Here is an 18,208-nt window from a genome sequence, read left to right on the forward strand (position 1 = left end):
TAGGAAACACCACAGCAGCCAAAAAATTGGACTGACGGTTTAGTCAAAAGACCTTTATCAAAGGTTAGACCTTTATCAAAGACCTGTGATAAAGGTCTTTGACCGAAACGTCAGTCCAATTTTTTGGCTTCTGCGGTGTTTTTATTTGACTCCTAAGTTTGTAACCTTTGATATCTAGTTGTAACCACACCGCGCAGAACTTTCATATTTTGATTATATGTATTTGTGTGTATATATATGTATATATATTGTCGCTGGGCTGACAAGACCTTGTATCTGCATTTTTGGTGAAAATGATTTTTTTGGATTAGTGGTGAAATAATAGGTTAAGTGATGTCCTGTCCAAATCCCAAATGTCTTACTCCAAAAATGACGCCACCATAGCATTTCAAAGGAAAGGCTTTCCCATTCGCTCTAGTGCTTTGGCCGCCATGTTTCTTGGCTCTTCTGAACATTTGACATTTTGTAGATACGAGGTCTTGTCGCCCCAGTGATGATATATATGATATATATATATATATATAATAGGTATGTATGTGTGCATGTGAGTGTGTGTGTAATTTAGTGATTGTCAGAGAGGAATGTGGTAGTTGGAAAAAAAATGCTTAAAATAATCAAAATGAGACAACATTGAAGAAAAAAAAAAGGAAAATGAAAACAGCAAACAAAGCTGGATATCAGGTTTCAAGAGATCATATTTATATATTAACTTTGAATGGAAAACAACAGGTGCTGACGAGTAGAAACTATACATAGTTTTGAAGGTATATTACGTGCTGTAATAACACTGGCTTCTCTGACTCAGTAGCAAATGTCATCAAATCCTGCATGATAAAGCAAATGCATACTTGCATTGCACAGAATATCAAGTCAACAATGTATGTCAGGACAGCGACCTTTGAAATAAAATCCACAGAATAAAGTTTTAGTCATTTGTTTTCTGAACCTGCTGACAAGGACTGATTTGTACAGTGCACATCTCTCTGAGATGGCTTTTACTGCAGAGAATTGAAAACAAAATAGAATAAACCATCAACAAAACTGTTAGCAGAAATGACAAGAAAAACAAAATGCTGAAATATTTCCTATTTTGTCCTTGTCAATACACAGATTCTAATGTAGGGCACTTTTTGATGCCAAAGTTGACAAAAGGTTACACAAATACATGCATACCAAGTTCTTTTTTTTTATTTGTTCCACATTGGGTTTAGGAAAAACTAACTAGCAATAACTGCATAACAGAAATGTATATAAATGAATATCATTCAACATACTCTAGCTCATACATAATCCATTGTCAAATTGCATATTCTTGTAACAATAACACATGTCAAATAAATAGAGCGCTTAAAACATATCTATATTTTTTCCTTCAAGAGAGCAATTTACATACCTTCAGAGGAAAAATAGTCTTGTGTCAAGTCTCTTAAAGAGATCTCCCTTGCTCCAGGCAAGTTTTAAAATAGCACATCATAATCTGTATGTCATATACTACCTTTCCCATTGGCGGTTGCCACTTCTTAGCACTACTACTTCTGAATTTGTTGTCTACACAGTCTAGCTAAACTCTTTCTTCTACCATTGACAAATTTGTATGTAGAGTCCATATAACAAAAGCTGCAGGCTTTACTTCCAAACCTGACTATGACTGACCATCATTGTTTATTTTCTGTAAGACAAAATTGTACCTCAAACCCATGCCTTTCAGTAGTTTTTGTTAGCTTTGAAGATTATACATCGTAGTGTTACCCTTTTGAAGACTATGCTTAGTGTATCACTGTGTGTGCAATGTTTTTTTATACGGCAAACTCTATATTTTGGCATGATAAACGATGGTGTATGTTTTACATGAGATAGGAAATCAGTTTCACATTTTTTTTTTCTTTTCCTGCCTATCTTCGATACCTATCTATGCTTTTCTACTTACTAATCGAAGTTTCTTCAAACCAAATATGTGAGCAAGCAACTACTCAGTTTTTGTTAATACATCAAGCCGTGAGATATATTCGTTGATAAGAGAAGAAATATGAAAAATGATATTGGTCAAACATACTGGAGCAGTTTATTTTAGGCTGCTGCTAAATGCATTTGATGGTTGTAAAGATTATTTTACGTGGTGTGCGAACTCCAGCCAGCAGAATTCCTTCAGGCAAATTGATACATTTTTTATGGCAGCTGTAAAATTCTATAGTAGTTTAACTGGGCTAATCTAAGATCAAGCTATCAAAACAGACAGCCCAGATCTTCTTTTCTTTTTCTTTTTCTTTTTTGGTTCCAATTTTCTCTATTACAACATGTACAGATTTACAGGGGAATTTACTTAAAAATTGGCAAGTCCTATCAGAAGTGGAATTGGAAGAGTCATTTCTTCAAAATGCAAATTTTCCCCAAAATGTAAAATATTATGTAACATTCCAGGCAACACTGATATCAAAGGACATAGCTAAAACCATTTTCCTACTTCTGCAGATCCGTTTTCCCAGGAGTGCAAACTTAGCCTAGCGCCCCTTTATTGCCATAATTTCTGAAATTGTTTAGATGAAACAAACATGCACATTCCATCCGTTTTACAGGAACCTATTAAATCTTAAAGTATGTTGGTAAGATGTCAAATCCTATGTTCATTTTTTTATTCTCATTAATCTTTCTACATACAAAATACTTTAAGAGGGTGTTGCAAGAAAGTTGCAATTAATTGCAACCCCAAATCTGTTGCAAATCCTACAATTAACTGCAACTCGACTTTCTTGCGACACCCCCTAAGTTAGATATGTATAAAATTAACCAACTTTGAGCCTTTATTCACTCGTTTTCATAGCAATCATTGCAGCATCCAAATTCTTAAAGAAAAACAATCAACTTCTAAGACGTGTTGTCGTCATGGTGGTGACGATAAGAGCGCTTCACACAAGTTCTTCCAACTTTCAAGTCCTTAAAACAATCTGTTCTCTTGCGTTACCAGCCCACTGTCGTTAGATAAAACTTTACTCTGATGTATAAAGTAAAAATAAACAGCTGTACCCATAAAAATTTACTCTGATGTATAAAGTAAAAATAAACAGTTGTACCCATCTCGAGCTGTAGATTGTAAACTTCTGCTTTATTCTTGAGTAGTTACATATCGAATAGCTGGAAATAAAATTAAAATGATTTCAGCAAAAGGTAGGACCTTGTTGCATGAACTCTGGCGCAGGTCAAAATATTCTACAATGTAATACATAAATGATCTAATTGAAAAGTTGCCTTAAACTCATGCTTGGAGATTTTGATGAAATCTTAAAGACCCAGACTTTTCCCATGATCAGTAGGCATTTTCAAAGTTTGAGTTTTTATTATTTTATTTTTGTCGTCCATTTTTCCATCAGGCGAACTACTATCACAGATACAATTCCATGCAAGTCATGTGATATCGGGACATAAAATCCGTATCCTAAGAATGCCAGAGGTAGCATCGGGTGTAATGTGAGGGGGCAGAAACATCAGAGCCAACAACATCAACAACATCAAAGTAGAATAAAGACATCAGAGGGCTAAAAGAGAGGATGGACTTTAATGCAATCTGAGCCGGAATGTGACTAAATAATACTCTCCTGTCACTTTCAATCAGCTCGTAAATTTTTAACTCTGATCTTTGTCTACTTCTGCATGCTGGCCACTGACATGACTCTGAAACACAGATACTCAACGCATAATTACTGCAGTATGCATGCACGGACCTATTACAAAGCCCTTGGGACTCGCCATCGTGGGGTGTCTTCTGTTATAATATGGCTATTCTGTCAAATGAATTTGTAGGTCAAACCGTGTCTTGGTTCATCGCCAGTTTGTTCATCTCTAGCAATACGAGTAAGAGAGCTTCGAAACTAGACGCATGTGCTTTGCTTTCATCAACAAATTGTCTAGAAGTTTACTCGAAATAGATTTAAATGACAAAAATCATGATCATCATGTTATTTTCATCAAAGACGATATGATCCTAACAACAAATCTGTGCGTATTCTACACAATAAAATCAAATATAAGCGTGATGCATGTACGACTGTACAGCTGTATTGATATGCACAATTCTTTTTGGTCTGCTAGACTTAGAAAACTCTTTCTGCGAGCTGCCAAAAACGCAAGACATGTCGAGCTCACTAATTGGAAGACAGATAGTCTACGTAGCATTTCATTCAAGACAGCTTGATTTGATAGTGGCTGTGGTTATTGTGAGCTGCCGTGTAAGGTTCCCCAGAAATACATGTACTGGGAGCACACAATAGGCGCTATATATCGCGCACCGTTTATCGGAGCTATTTCGCCTTTCACGTCATACAGCAGACAATTTGTGAATTACGGTTTCAAGAATTGAGTACCGGTAGAACTTATTGACTCTTGATTTCCTCGTGCAAGTTGCTTAATGAAACGTGCACAAAATCAGAGTCGCACGTCGACTGGCCACTCTTGGAACGCAGTTCCGAAGCTCTGTCGTCACGGTCGATGCGACTTTAAATTGAGGTTTGTAGAGAATGGATTCAAGATTAGTGTATTGCATTGCAATGCATCATATCCGATTCCTTTGAAATACTTCTTAGGAAGCAATGCCTTGACATGCCGTTTTAACTCTAATCCTTTACAAACTTTATTGCTGGCAATGAACGTTCGCAGCTCTATAGCTTCATAAATACTATGTTAAGATAATTTGAGAAGCAAAGATAGAAAAATATTCCAGACTGGCAGACAATAAAATGCGCCTGGTTTTTGCTCTAATCCATAGCATAATTTTCCGGCGTTCTAAATGATTTATCGCCATAAAACTGCCGTCGCGATAAGAACGGTGGTGTCATTTTCCTATTGGTGGCATGAATAAGAGAAAAGTCACATTCAAACCACTTTGATATATATTTCTCGAGGCGATGTCTTTGAATGATGGTGGTAAATACCGCTCTAAACAAGAGACGTCCTTGAGGCAAGTTGATGACATGGATGTCGTCAATGATGTCGTGTAGTATGCTGGTTGTTTTCAACATGACGTCAACACGTTTAGGTCCTTTGGACGACTTGACTGATGAACACAGAGTGTCTTTTTCAGGCATACAACAAGAAGAAGGAACCCACCAGCAGTCAGGCAGCTTGCAACTCCATGAAATATTCACGATATTTGATTCCGGTTCTTACTGCTATCTTTGTCTTCCATCTCTACTGCGGAGACGATTGGTAATGGATGTGTGATCACCATCATCTGTACCCATCTAGGAGAACATCTGCCCACTGTAACTTAGCGCCGACGTTTGCAGCAGCATCTTTAGCAATATCAGTTTGAGCATTTTAATCGAAGGTCACTCCTTACAGATGGGTGTGATAACATGGTTAAAAGATGACATCCGTTAACAAGTGAAAGTTGATATTTTGGTACATACTCTCAAGATAATCTTGCCGTAGGAGTTCGTTTTCGTTCGATAATTCGACAAACATTGCAGAAGAAGCAAACTCGGTCGTCATCACATTCTTGAGCAGCTGAAACCTGCATTTCTCAGCAATCTGTTCGCTACTTTGGAAAACTATCTTTCCGATCCTCGGCTACAATCGACAAAAATATTCGTCCTTGATTATGGGCTTCGCGACAGAAGCTGTAGGATGAGAAATGTGACTCAACGTTGGGAGTGGGGTCTCAGACATCTTCAAACGTTGCTATTAACATGGAAACCATTGTCTTTGTAACCATAGCAACTCCTGATGTCATGCCAAGGGTTCTGACATTTGCATGGACTGCCGCCCGTTGATGTTTGGCGGGAAGGAAGTAGCGGGAATATATTTGTGTTCTATGACGGGCTTGCTGTTTCGCCGCTTGGTGTTGCAGCGGAAGGCGAACCGGAGTTCCGACATCATCTCCCCACATAACGATTTCTGCAGTAGGAGGAGAAAAGGAAATACATGTATATTGTTTGGGATGAACCCATGCTGAATATGATCATGATAGAAGCATCCTGTATAAACTTTGATATCGCCTTTCAAAATTATAACAGTCCTTATCAATATTGAAATATAAAAAGTAGGTTGAAATAAAAAATCACTGGAAAATGAATGATGTTAATGAATTGGGAAATGTATGCTAAAAGATCAGTACCACTACTGCTGCAGCCATCACAACCTCGGCCAATGACCACGACTTCCATTACAGTACCACCAACGCCAAACATGATTCCCCTTCAAATATGCAACCACCGTCCGACTCAATTAGATCACACGTGACCTTTTAAGTCTCTTACAGCCTCTTCGACAACCACAAAACCAGCGGTGGTAATCATTCCCACCCCTCTTGGGCCATCATCACCGCCACTACCACCACCACTACTACAGGCACAGAGAATGAAATGTTTGTAGTAGAGGATGACGTGTGTCCTTACTTTGTCTATCACGGCATTTTGTCGAGACTTCCAGATGAACTCTGCAAACGCCGCTATAAGGCCGCACACCAATCCCGTGATGAGAACCAGGAAGATACCCCCGATGTTCTTCAGCCCCAGTGAATTGGCCTCGTCACTCTGCTTCACGTTGCCCTGACACTGGTCTTTGTTCCACCACTTGTTCTTTAGCTCCAGCAAAACGTCGTCTTCTTGGAGCTGTAGAATCACCTTGGTAACCTCATCCCGATAGATGGAACCTGCGTAGAAGGAGCCACAGAGAAATCCAGTTAATCGTGAGATGATCAAAATCAGTAGTTTAAGAGAATCAAACTTCGTACGTATCAGAATAAGATATTGAGAGGGATGTCTAGGAAGAGATTATTGATGGTATACATGTTATACATTTCATGATATACATACCAGAGACTCATAATCTCTACTGCCAGTTCAAAATGAATTACACTTAACGTAGGTGTGTAATTATTGTTTTTGTAAAGGCGAAAACTTCAAACGTGAGGTGTTTTTTTTTTTTAAATCTTACTTTCGCGACTCCGGTGCCGACCGCGTCATGTCGTGAGAACACCAGCGATATACAAATACACTCTGTATTCTAAGTAATACATACGTACATGCATACATAATATAATTGCATTGCTTGATGATCTGAAGCGTGCGTGCAAACGCCCCCCGTACATGATTACTATCTGTTTTTAATAAGGACAATAACATATTTCAGCTCAAAATGTGTGAGATCGGAGATTATTAACGAATGACACAATAATCAGATGATAATGTAACCTTTGAAACTGTTATAGGAGAGGCCCGTCAGAATAGTAATGTGTTTGCTCCTAATTACTGTTGAATCGTAACAAAGTAAAAACAATAACAACAACATAACTGAAACAATGAAAACATGTATTGACATACAGGAATAGAAACATATCCTGGTTGCTCCTGTTCGATACTTATGGCTTGGTACTATTGTATGGAAAGTCATATCGCAGTCATACAATCGTATCAAATTTTGCTGTCATTGGTATCAATTTTTTTTGAAGGGCATCCTTACATTCTCATTTTGGGGCACACTGAAGTTAATCGGTTAGACCTATGCTGCTTGTACTGCTTATAACTACATTGTACTTTTTGCTACAGGCAAGAGAGAACAAAAAAAAAAAAAAGGAGCCCGCTTGAATAATCGCTAGCAGCGAGAAGAATCCTCTCTCGTGAAGCCTCTTCTCTTACCTAGCGGCGTTCCGATGCCGTAACCTCTGGAGTTCAGCAGGCCACCGATTACGGTGAGGTTTTGGCAGTGCTGTGAGATAACATACTCTGCCATTGATGATTCCATGAGGAAAGCATAGTTCTTGGAGTTTAGCACTCTCTGGATTCCTTCCTCGTACGTGTTCGAGAATACGCTCTCGCGGGAACTCATAAATTCCCACATCTTCATGTAGGTCGGAATTTTTGACCTCTGCGGAAGAAAAGACATCATGAACAGTTGGATCAAAGGTATATCACTAGGACAGACGCAAACTATCTTATTTCTTTTTCAATCTATATCGCCATTGTCTGTCTTCAAGACACATATGTGTACTCATTGAACAGGGAAGAAAAAAGGCTGAACAGGCGCTCATTGTATTATGATCATTTGCATTTCAATCAAATTTTCCAATCAAATATCGGCGTTGTATGTTCCACAAACAAGCACACAAACATTACTGTGATATCAGTTGTAAACTTTGTGATCGTATTATATACTAATCGTGGTATAAATCTTTGTCTATCTCAACATTTTAATAAAGGACTTTGCATTTGTGTTCAGAGAGAATATCGTGTTACCATGATCGGTCAATTTAAAAGGGGGAGCTGGCCTTTACGAGCCTTCGGATCGGTCGGAGGTAATGAATTCGTGTGTCCTCCACACTGTATAACTGGGCATTCATGGTTCTACAACAATGCATCTCAGTGGTCCGATGATATGATTGAATATAATAACATACCGAAAAGAATTCCTCGGTGGACCCTCCTTTCCTCGTTCCGTATTCGATGGTTGTCTGCTTTACTAGATCGTCTGCACCGGCTATGGGAGACACCATTCGCTCAACAGTCAAGAAAGCTGCCAGGTTGGCGGTGTACGACGAAATGAGAATAAGGGAGAAGAACCACCAGAACCCGCTGAGCACACGCGTGGAGAAGGCCCGCGGGTTGATCTCCGACCCCTGCTGCATCAGCCCGCCGAAGGAAAACCAGAGACAGTTAAAGAAGTTGAACTGATTCTCGACTGTGTCATAATCCGGGTTGCATGGGTGGGAATTGTACCACTCGTACGGGCTAAACCGTGCCAGGATGAACAGCACTAGGCTCACTAGAATGAAGGCTAAGATGACGTAGAGCCAGACGTCCGGAGATAGCGGGTTTAGGAAGGAGAAGACGCCAGGGTTCTGGGGTTCGGGTACTCGATAGAGGATGGTGACTCCCAGGTACATCCAAGGCTTGGAAAAATCGATGACCTTCTCGCGTGCATACGTGATAGTGAGCGGAGCGACAGCCAGATCAGCTTTCTGTAGAGGCAAGTGAGATAAGTTTTACCAAATTTTGAGAGAACTGAATGAAAAAAAAAAAAACACGCTCTTCAACTTAATCCTGCTAGATCTTCCTCCCAGTGTATATTTTAGTTTGCTTATGCTTATATACAATGTGTTGCCTTGGTAACCACATAGTTTTAGAAGAAAAAAAATCTTTAAAAAGAGTAAAATGCTTCCACAATTTGGCAGACCTGATCAAATTGACAATGTACTCACAAGGTACTATACATATACACACAAACAGAACCTTTTATCAAACCCTGGTTCAATTCTTTTTCATAGGAGTCTGCCCTGCTGGAGTGGGGTATTAGTCACCTTCAGTGATAATTCTAATTTGGCTTGGTTATATACTGGAAGCTTTAGATACCAGTCTTCTCCATGTCCATAATGTGTTTGGTTTCGATTAGAGTTGACTGTTCATAGTTTTCTGTTTCATTTCCAAACATGCTAAAAGTAAGTATTGTTGAAGGCAGAGCCGGGATCTACACGATACTCACACGTTCGATGAGTTCTCCAACCATACCGTTCCAGGAACCGTCAGGCATCTCCGAGCCGTAATTATCATCAGCGACTATCTTGATGACGTAGTTAAATTTCATCAGCTCAGAGATTCGCTCGAGGAAGTCAATAATAAAGCCTTCGTACTTCTCCTTTCCAGACATCTCTTCGTGGCCTCTCCTCAGCATGCAGTATGGTGGTTCCTATGGCAACAGTCATTGACAATGTAAAGAAATTGATCTGAATGGTGGCTCTTGTGACTGGATCAGAAACACAGGAACATGTGAGACGAAATGACCGTTTTCTGTATACTATTTAATGTGAGTTACCGACATGTGAAGTGTAACAAAAGAGTTCTGATTTACCATTCTAAAGAGGCAGCAGCCCTGATTAAATGGGTTATACAGTTGCTGTTACTAAGATCTTGATGACGATAGAATATAATTACCAAGATCCTTGCTCCTTAATCACCCTTATCAGTTGCAATATATCATCACCAACAATATTACCTTTGTAATCAAGACGAGGCCCATTTGCCTAATAGTCAAGAAGTAAACTCTCGTTGTCATGGGCTCGGGGGTACACAAATCGACCACAAGAGGCATCGCCACGAAATCCAACAAAAGTCAGAGGTACCACAAAAAAAGTTTCCCGACTTGTACAAACCCGTGACGCAAACATTTTTAATGAGAATGTGACCCTGTTTCATTTTAACTTGTACATTCTCGATTGACTAACCCAGAAGCAGGTTTAGCACAATTTCTTTTGCTTCAAGATATCCTAGTCTAATGATTCTATTTGTTAAATACGAAACAATAATGGCTTACCAATATAGTAGTCACAACAAGTGTCTTGTTCGATATCGTATCATTCTTGTCTGTGTGGATGTCAACCGGATGCATGAAAATACCAGTCCGGGGTTCCCATTCACCAACCTGTCATGGCAAGAAGGTAAGTCACGTGATAATCATTGCATGCCCTAGGATGTCAGACAAGTGTATGTAACTTTTACCATTGATGATCAAATCAAAAGCAAGATTAGATCATAATATACAATACGAAATTAACAATATTCTACAAAAGCAATATGACGATATATTTCAAAATCGTTGAATGTTTATTCACATCATTTGATTTATTTGACCTCAACTAATGGAAATCAACTCATTAGACAAATGTATTCATCCGAAAGATAACAGGTTATGGGATAAAGTTGACGGCACTATCTGGGAGAGTAGAGCGAGAGAGGGAGAACGTGACGAATGTCTTTTTATCAATGTGGAAGGGGCTTTGTCGATTGAGAATACATTATTCTTTCTTCACAAGTGATAATGACACTGTAAGGTGGTCTCGCCTCTTGGGGTAAGACTGAAACTGGAACACATGCCTTTTCATGGTACACAAGACCGAACGAATGAGAATTAAAAGCACCCTTACCTCTTTGAAACCGTGGTCTTCTTGGAGCTCCGAGATGTGGAACCTAGGACCAGCTCGCTCTCCACTTTTGTCGAACTTTATCGGTCCAGTTAAGCCATTGATGTCCGTCTATCAACAAGTGATACAAGAAGGCAACTGATATAAGCAGATAGTAAATAAAGGTTTATATGATATACATTTGTCTTTTTGTTCTGTCCACCGTTCAAGAAATAATTCTTGTCAACTCGCTTGTTGAGCGTGATGTCTGAGATTAGCCCTCCTCTCTCTCTTTCTCCCTCTTTCTTCGAAGTTACACACAAAGTAACATTCCAAAGCAGTGTTCTTTTTTTCCCCCATAAATGAACTGCATACAACAAAATATGTTGCAAAAGTTTAACATGTACCGGTACACCTTGTCTGTGAATTCGTAGCCTATAGTGAGTCTTGATGAATAAAATGTATGCTTCCTACATAGTTCTCTTTACTTCAAAGGTCTGTACTGAGATGAAATAGAATAACCACGTGAAGTCCCTACACCCTTCAGATCATGAACGAAAATCCTTAATATAACGTCTGAAGAGCAAAAGTCGTGAAAGCAGGGAGGTGCAAGCCTTCAAAACGTCATACAGGCCACGTGATTTTTCCTAAAATACCAATCGGAGATGAAAACACATACTTGGAGTGAATGATAAACACTTACCGCCTGGAGAAAGTTGTAGAAAGACAAACCGTCCTCCCACGTGGTCTGTTCACCAAAGCAACTCAGTGAAGGGATGTTTGACTCGTTACGACTCGTCGTAAATACCTGCAGGCCACTGGCTATCACACTCACTGCGTCATACATGAGAGCTGCCTCAGTCTGTTGGTTGGAGAGTAAAGGGGGGGGGGTGAGTTAGTGGGACGTACAAAAGACTCTTGGTGCAAGAGACTCACTTGCTCATAAGTAGACGTTTGACATTTTCGCTAGAAATTTAAAACTAGAACTGAACAAGATACTTAAAATGAATAACAAAAATATTGCATTTTGCAACAGATTTGGCGTAAGATAAAGAGGTCTTTTCATTCTACAAACATATAGGGTTACGTTAACGCTATGCGTGTTTATTAACATTATCGGAACGAATTTGAATTGTTCATTGTTTTCTTATCCACTCTTATTCTCATATATGTAAAAGGATTATAATCTCTGCCATTTAGCACTCACACATTGCTTGATACACTGAAAAATAAAGATGAATCTTACTGTAAGAAAACTTAGATTGTTTTCCTTGTAAATTTGATATACATCATCTTGTTAGACTTTACCCGTGAAATATCAAACAACCTTGGGAACGATGCATAAAGAGACCATTTAATATGACATGAGATAAGGCGTCCAGAATGACGTACATGTAGTACTAGTAAATGGTTCAAATTGCTCTATATTTTATTTTCATGTCAAACGTTGTAAAAGAGGTTTCGGGGGTATTCAAATGCCTGTCTGAGGACAGAAACTGAGGGCAGGCTTCATCGCTCACAGTGAGTAGGCTTTGGTTTCTCTCAGACGTTGACGAGTCACGACGACCGAACTGCATCGCGTTCCACTCCGATATGAAAGATTCGGTGGCTGGGTCGCGTCTGGACAGCATATGAAGCGTAGTCAAGTTAACCTTGTCTCCAGTATAGCGGGACATGTTCATGAGGTAAAGATCCTGTCCGGAGATAGCGAAGAGAATGTATGTGATGAGGACAAATTTCATTGTGTAGCGGAGATTTGGGTTGCAGACCTTTAAGAAGAAATACACTGGAAAACAGATCCCGTCAATTTCCCCAGAACATTCTCCTCTCGTTTAATGAACAGAGCGCAATTGTGCCGTGGATATCTATGTCATCACGAACGGAGGACAACTCTAGAGGGCAGTCTACTACATACGTCATCGCCCGTCTACACCGTCCCTGGGGGAGTCATGAGCTTTTGCGTTGACAGAGTATGCTGAAACAATGTGGGAAAAGGTCATTCATTTTTAACGCCAGTTAGTCTGCTGGAAAACGTCACATTGTAACAGTAAAGGGGTTTGTAAGACTTAGTAAACAATGGGATGTCAACTATCTGGCTTTTTGTCGCTTGTTACAAATCAAATATTTCTTAGGTGTAATGCATATATACCGTTTACTTAGTTTGTGTTCGTTTCCTTCTGCTTAGAAGAAAACTATCTATGCTAGAAACAAAGCAAGTAACGTCAAACAACTTCCACCCTTAAATCATCAGCATAAGCTGATATCAATTTACTTTGCAAGTAATGAAAAATATAACATTACTTACCAGCGAAACAAAGAGATAGTGGAAATAGCTTCGAAGCATCTGTAACTCCAACATCTGTGAAGAGAAAATAAAAGAGAAAAAGGAAATGTTTCACTCTCGAGTGATTTACCCTACTCTCCATCTCCCTCTCTATCTCTCCCTCTTTATCCACCCCATCTCTATTATGTTTACATGTCTATATAATCTACATATGCATAAATCTTTCATAAATTGATTGCCGTCGTTTTTCCCACTTTATTCCGTTTAAACAAATCGTGACATAAGACTGATCAAGCTGGTAGTTGTCCCTATTTGATATATCAGAGTCCAATATTCATACAGCCGCATGCGCTCCTCAGCACAATTATTCGTTCTCTCGAAAAAGCTATTCAATAAAAACAATGAAAGACATCCAAGCAGACACCGTGATATGGGTGACTAGAGTGATTGTTGTGAGAATGAAAGGGAAAGTAATGTCATCCAGCTGTTACTCGGATTCTTCTCCAAGTCGTTTCCATTATAAACAAATCATCCTCTCAAAATTGATCCCGCTGAAAAAAAAAAATGATCCCGCTGGAACGACCCACGTGCCTCAGCTGAATCTCAACACCTACTGCCGCGAGACAGGACAGTTGCTAATTTGGCAAGCGTCAGTGACTTGGGCGGAAGACGAACCTGGTTATGTGTTGTGTCTGCGTGTCCCCTGCCAGATCGACAACACGCGGTAATGAAGGACACACTGACACATTGATTCTTTACGAGGCTTCCAACCAAGGTCACAGCTATTTCCAAGGATACGTGACATTCTTTCCTCTAAATTGCATTAAATCATATGTTAAGTTTGCGGCAAGGCGCAGTTGCAAAATTAGCGTTGCATTTCCTTCACACTGGAAAGAACTAATGTTCATAATTATTGATCAGGTGCAGTATACATCACTTTAGAAGATGATGGGACAACAATTTGTTTAGCCCGTTATCTTAATGATCTATCTGTTGATAAGAGACGTAAAGAGAATCATTTTGTGTGGTTTTTTTTTATTCTTAAGCGATGGAATTCCCTATTTTGGGAAGATTGACAACAATAGAAAGAGAGAGAATCTACAGGGCAAAAATCAAAACTTAACTCAAACACAACAAAAGGCTTTAAAGAGGGAAAGAGCTCCAAGGCACAGGATAACTAGTATCAAGCACACACTAACTTAACCAAAACCAGTGTGTACGTTGTTATTACAATGACACAAGCGATTTACTTTGAGCACTACATTGTTGGCTTATTAATGCACATTGGTTCTTCAAATCGAATGCAACAATATCTAAAAATTGCATACCATCTTCAACAAATGGTCAAGAGTTATATTCGACTGCTAGCTGTGCTTACGACAGATTGAAGTCAAAACTATTCCACTCCTCACACGAAAGGTATGTAGCAATATCCACATAATCATGTTGGCATTTGTCACACTCTGTCTGTCTGTTTATCTGTTTGTCTGTCGTCTATTTCTCTCTCTCTCTCTCTCTCTCTCTCTCTCTCTCTCTCTCTCTCTCTCTCTCTCTCGCTAACAGAGAGAAACGTCGGAGAAAAAAAAAGAAATAAGCGTGAGAGATAAAGCCTCCCACGGGTGCAGGCTGCGGTCAGAATTCCGGTAGTCCGCTAGGACATGTGCAGCTGGCTGGCGCATCCATAGCAGCACCACGTGGTTACAATTGTAATTTCAAGGCCGCCCCCAATTGACACCGGAATGACAGACATCTTCACGTGGAGCATACAGCGGACTAACAACAGGGTGAATCTACCACTGATATGAACACATCAATCAGCGATGCCAAGGTATTGCATACTGAGGTAGTTTTCCCTTCAATCACACTTACATCATACACAAAGTGCTAGCATATAGTTTTTGTTAGAAAGTAAAATGCCTGCACGACCGTCTGTGGCTACTTTTTTTTAACATTCGATTTCATGAAGCCATTAAACCATCGTCAATGGTAAACTTTTGGGTGTCATTGTAAGTGTTGAAGCAGATTATGTATTTTTGTGTGCAACCATTATAATATCTTAAGCAATGTGTAAAGAAGAAAGGGAATGAGTTAACAATTGATATACTGTTCTGCAATCATTGAAAATCGATAAATGCATAAACAAGGAAGTGAAGCGAGTTTACAATGTCAATATTTTCATTACTAAAGACAGCAAATATCGTAGATATTCCTTGGAAAATGTGTTTACGAAAGTGGACAAATCTTCAATATTCGGAAGTAGTCTCATTTGAATAACCACAGCTCCACACAATGTAGCCCCACTTTGTCACACCGAGTGGTTTTCGGTTCTGTGGTTTTATCCTTGCAAATCTTACTCGAAGGCACAGTTATCAGACTGTGGAAAGGTGACAGGGAAGACGAGCTCTCTTTATTAAGCCTTCAGTCACAGTGAGGAGCTGGGATAGTAGCGGAGCAGAGATGCGTGGTGTTGGAAACAATCCTTGAATTCATTACTTCTGCTAGATCTTATCAGAGGGTCAGGCCTAAGCTCATATTGTACTTGTGTCTCTTCTACAGTGAATTATCGTTGCTATTAGAGGTGTGATTCGCAGTTTCAAACTAGGCTCTCATGGTATTTCGTTGTCGTCGCGAATATACAGTGCACAGGGAGACATCAAAAATGTATTGAATTTTTAGATGACCATGATAAATTATACGTGTAGATTATTAGAAAACTATTAACAGAAAATGATTTGATTGATGGATTCATTACGATGATGCCACTTTAATGATAATTCCGTCTTTTACAAATTGAAGATGACATTATGACAATGGTGGGTCTCAAATCCGAGTTTGTGCGCATATAACATAATGTGTGTTGTTGGTTTGTTTTGTTGTTGTTGTTTTTTTTTTGGGGGGGGGGTGGGCAAAGTTCTTGGCAATTAACATCAAACTGATATTCCGTCATTTTGAAAAGTTAGCAAACAGCCAAAGTGAGTCTTGAAAAGATATGCAGCTGTATTTGCAATAATTTTTATGATCACAAAAATCGATTTGAAAAAATATCATAATACGTTAAAGGTGCAATTTTGTCATTCAATTCAATTCAATTTATTTTCATATTTGTCAATGAAGGAATACTATACATAAAATAATTATAGTAAATTAAAGTGAAACACAATATCCGGCTAGGATGCACAATAAATCATTGTGAACATAGAACATGGCGGTCAATCTTTGTAAGTTTGGCGCTAGGTATAAATGCTAAAGAAATATGACAGAACCAACTTAAAAGCAAGCTTGTTTGGCGTAGGTTCCACTTCCGTACAGAGGGTAAAAAATAGATGAGGAGCACGGATGCAGCAAAGGACCAAATTATAGAAAATAAAAATAAAAAAGGCAAGACTACCCGGGGATAGAGCAGATTCTTCTCAAGTACAGATAGTGAAAACAAGCAAACAACCACATTCTACTAAACGTATGAGCAGTCGTTTTAGCAGTGTTGACAATTATGGTGCAATAATCGTGATAATACGATTTGAACAGTACTGGAAAAATTCGACATGTGGGTCCTCAAAAGAGACATGGGAAGTCTTGATAAGGAAGAATATACATGTACTAATAATTCACGAATGATTTGCTAGCCAGTAGCAATCAAACGGCAATATAACATTATCACATCTAGATAGCGTATTTTCATGATTTTATTGCTTAAACATAACTGTATGTAGCCATCTTCGTCATTCCACTTCTGTTAATCTAAACTATCCCACCACTCCACTATACCACTGGGCGGTGAGTTGGCTCAGTCGGTAGCGCGTCCAGTGCCTCAGGATCCTAAGGACCCGGGTTCGAACCCGAGTCTGGACTGAGCAATGTTGTGTGTAATCATACCGTCCCCTCTGGCAAGAGGCAAAACACTCTGTCCCTCGGATAGGACATAAAATGGAGATCCCGTGTATGAGAGAGTCACAACTCATGCACGTAAAAGATCCCGCTTCATTCATTCATCACAAAGAGCAGGGTGTTTAACCCGGTGAAGTGGTCCCACCTCACATCCAACTGGACCCCATGGAAGACCAGCTTAGCGTAGCTGAATATGGGCTATCCAGCCATCTTCTCAGATGGAAATAAACGAAACAAACTTCAATCCGCGCTCCATCATATTAACCGGCAATCCAGCATACATATCAGATCTATGTTTTGTGAGACGATCGCTGGACTATGAATCATTTCACAGAAACCATCGGTCAAACGTTAGGCAGAGGAGGATTCCAAAGCTTGTGACCGTTGAAGAGAGAAAATTAAGTGATTGCGTAATCAATTAAGAGTGTTCAAAGCTGATTGTGATTTACTGTTACTCCTGCTCCATATCCGGCCTGCATTTCCAATCAACGAACTCAAGCTCTACTCGTATTGAGAGCTAAATGCGCAGAATTATTGAGTCTGTTAACTTCTCTGGTGTTAGCTCCTTCTCAGCAGTTAAAATTGAATGTATAAAAAGAAACAGAAATAGTTTTTAGGGTGTAAGACTGAAAACTGACACAGACGGTGAAAATTTAATCATCATTGTATGCTCAGCCGATCCCAGAGTAAGATGTGTTTTAAACTTTTACACTTGTTCCGTTTTTCCTCTCATTTGTACGATTCCTTTCAAAACAGAGAACTGCAGACTTCGTTTGTCTGTTTCTGAGAAACAATTTTCCTTTTGAATGTCAGATATCTAGACGACTGATACACGAGAATAAATTGTTTTAACAAGACAATAACCTGAAGACCATAAAATGAATATTACGGATATTGACTATAAAGTAAAGAATTAAAATAAGGAAAAACAGTGTTTCTCCTGTCTACGTATTGATGTTGTTTTGCGATTTCTGTTTGGTTCCATTTGCTGCGGTGAAAGAACGCTTGGGGAAGATATTCCGGCTGGAGGCGTAATCACGGACATAGCGTGTCTGCTGCACCCACCCGGGAGAGTTTGTGGGCGCCAAAATGACCACGAAGCGACAGCTTCATTTTCCCTCTCTTCCTCTCTCTTTTCTTGCATTTCTCATAGCCTA

The 18,208-nt window shown here is 39.3% G+C and overlaps 1 protein-coding gene across 1 annotated transcript in view; it reads right to left on the reverse strand.

Annotated features, from left to right (window-relative positions):
• Positions 1-5,718: 5,718 nt before the first annotated feature.
• Positions 5,719-18,208, reverse strand: part of LOC139740125 (glutamate receptor ionotropic, kainate 2-like) — a 110,871-nt gene continuing 98,381 nt past the window's right edge. The window contains exons 5-14 of the mRNA XM_071650707.1: positions 13,188-13,241; positions 12,403-12,576; positions 11,586-11,744; positions 10,907-11,014; positions 10,297-10,404; positions 9,469-9,672; positions 8,387-8,947; positions 7,629-7,857; positions 6,387-6,643; positions 5,719-5,886 (exon numbers count right to left, since the gene is read on the reverse strand). Of these exons, the coding sequence (XP_071506808.1) occupies positions 5,719-5,886; positions 6,387-6,643; positions 7,629-7,857; positions 8,387-8,947; positions 9,469-9,672; positions 10,297-10,404; positions 10,907-11,014; positions 11,586-11,744; positions 12,403-12,576; positions 13,188-13,241 (2,022 nt within the window). The remainder of the gene's footprint in view (positions 5,887-6,386; positions 6,644-7,628; positions 7,858-8,386; positions 8,948-9,468; positions 9,673-10,296; positions 10,405-10,906; positions 11,015-11,585; positions 11,745-12,402; positions 12,577-13,187; positions 13,242-18,208) is intronic.

The sequence above is a fragment of the Diadema antillarum genome, unplaced genomic scaffold, assembly GCF_040938485.1.
Source record: "Diadema antillarum isolate AM-2024a unplaced genomic scaffold, OU_Dant_1.0 seq00000836_RagTag, whole genome shotgun sequence".
NCBI lineage: Eukaryota > Metazoa > Echinodermata > Echinoidea > Diadematoida > Diadematidae > Diadema > Diadema antillarum.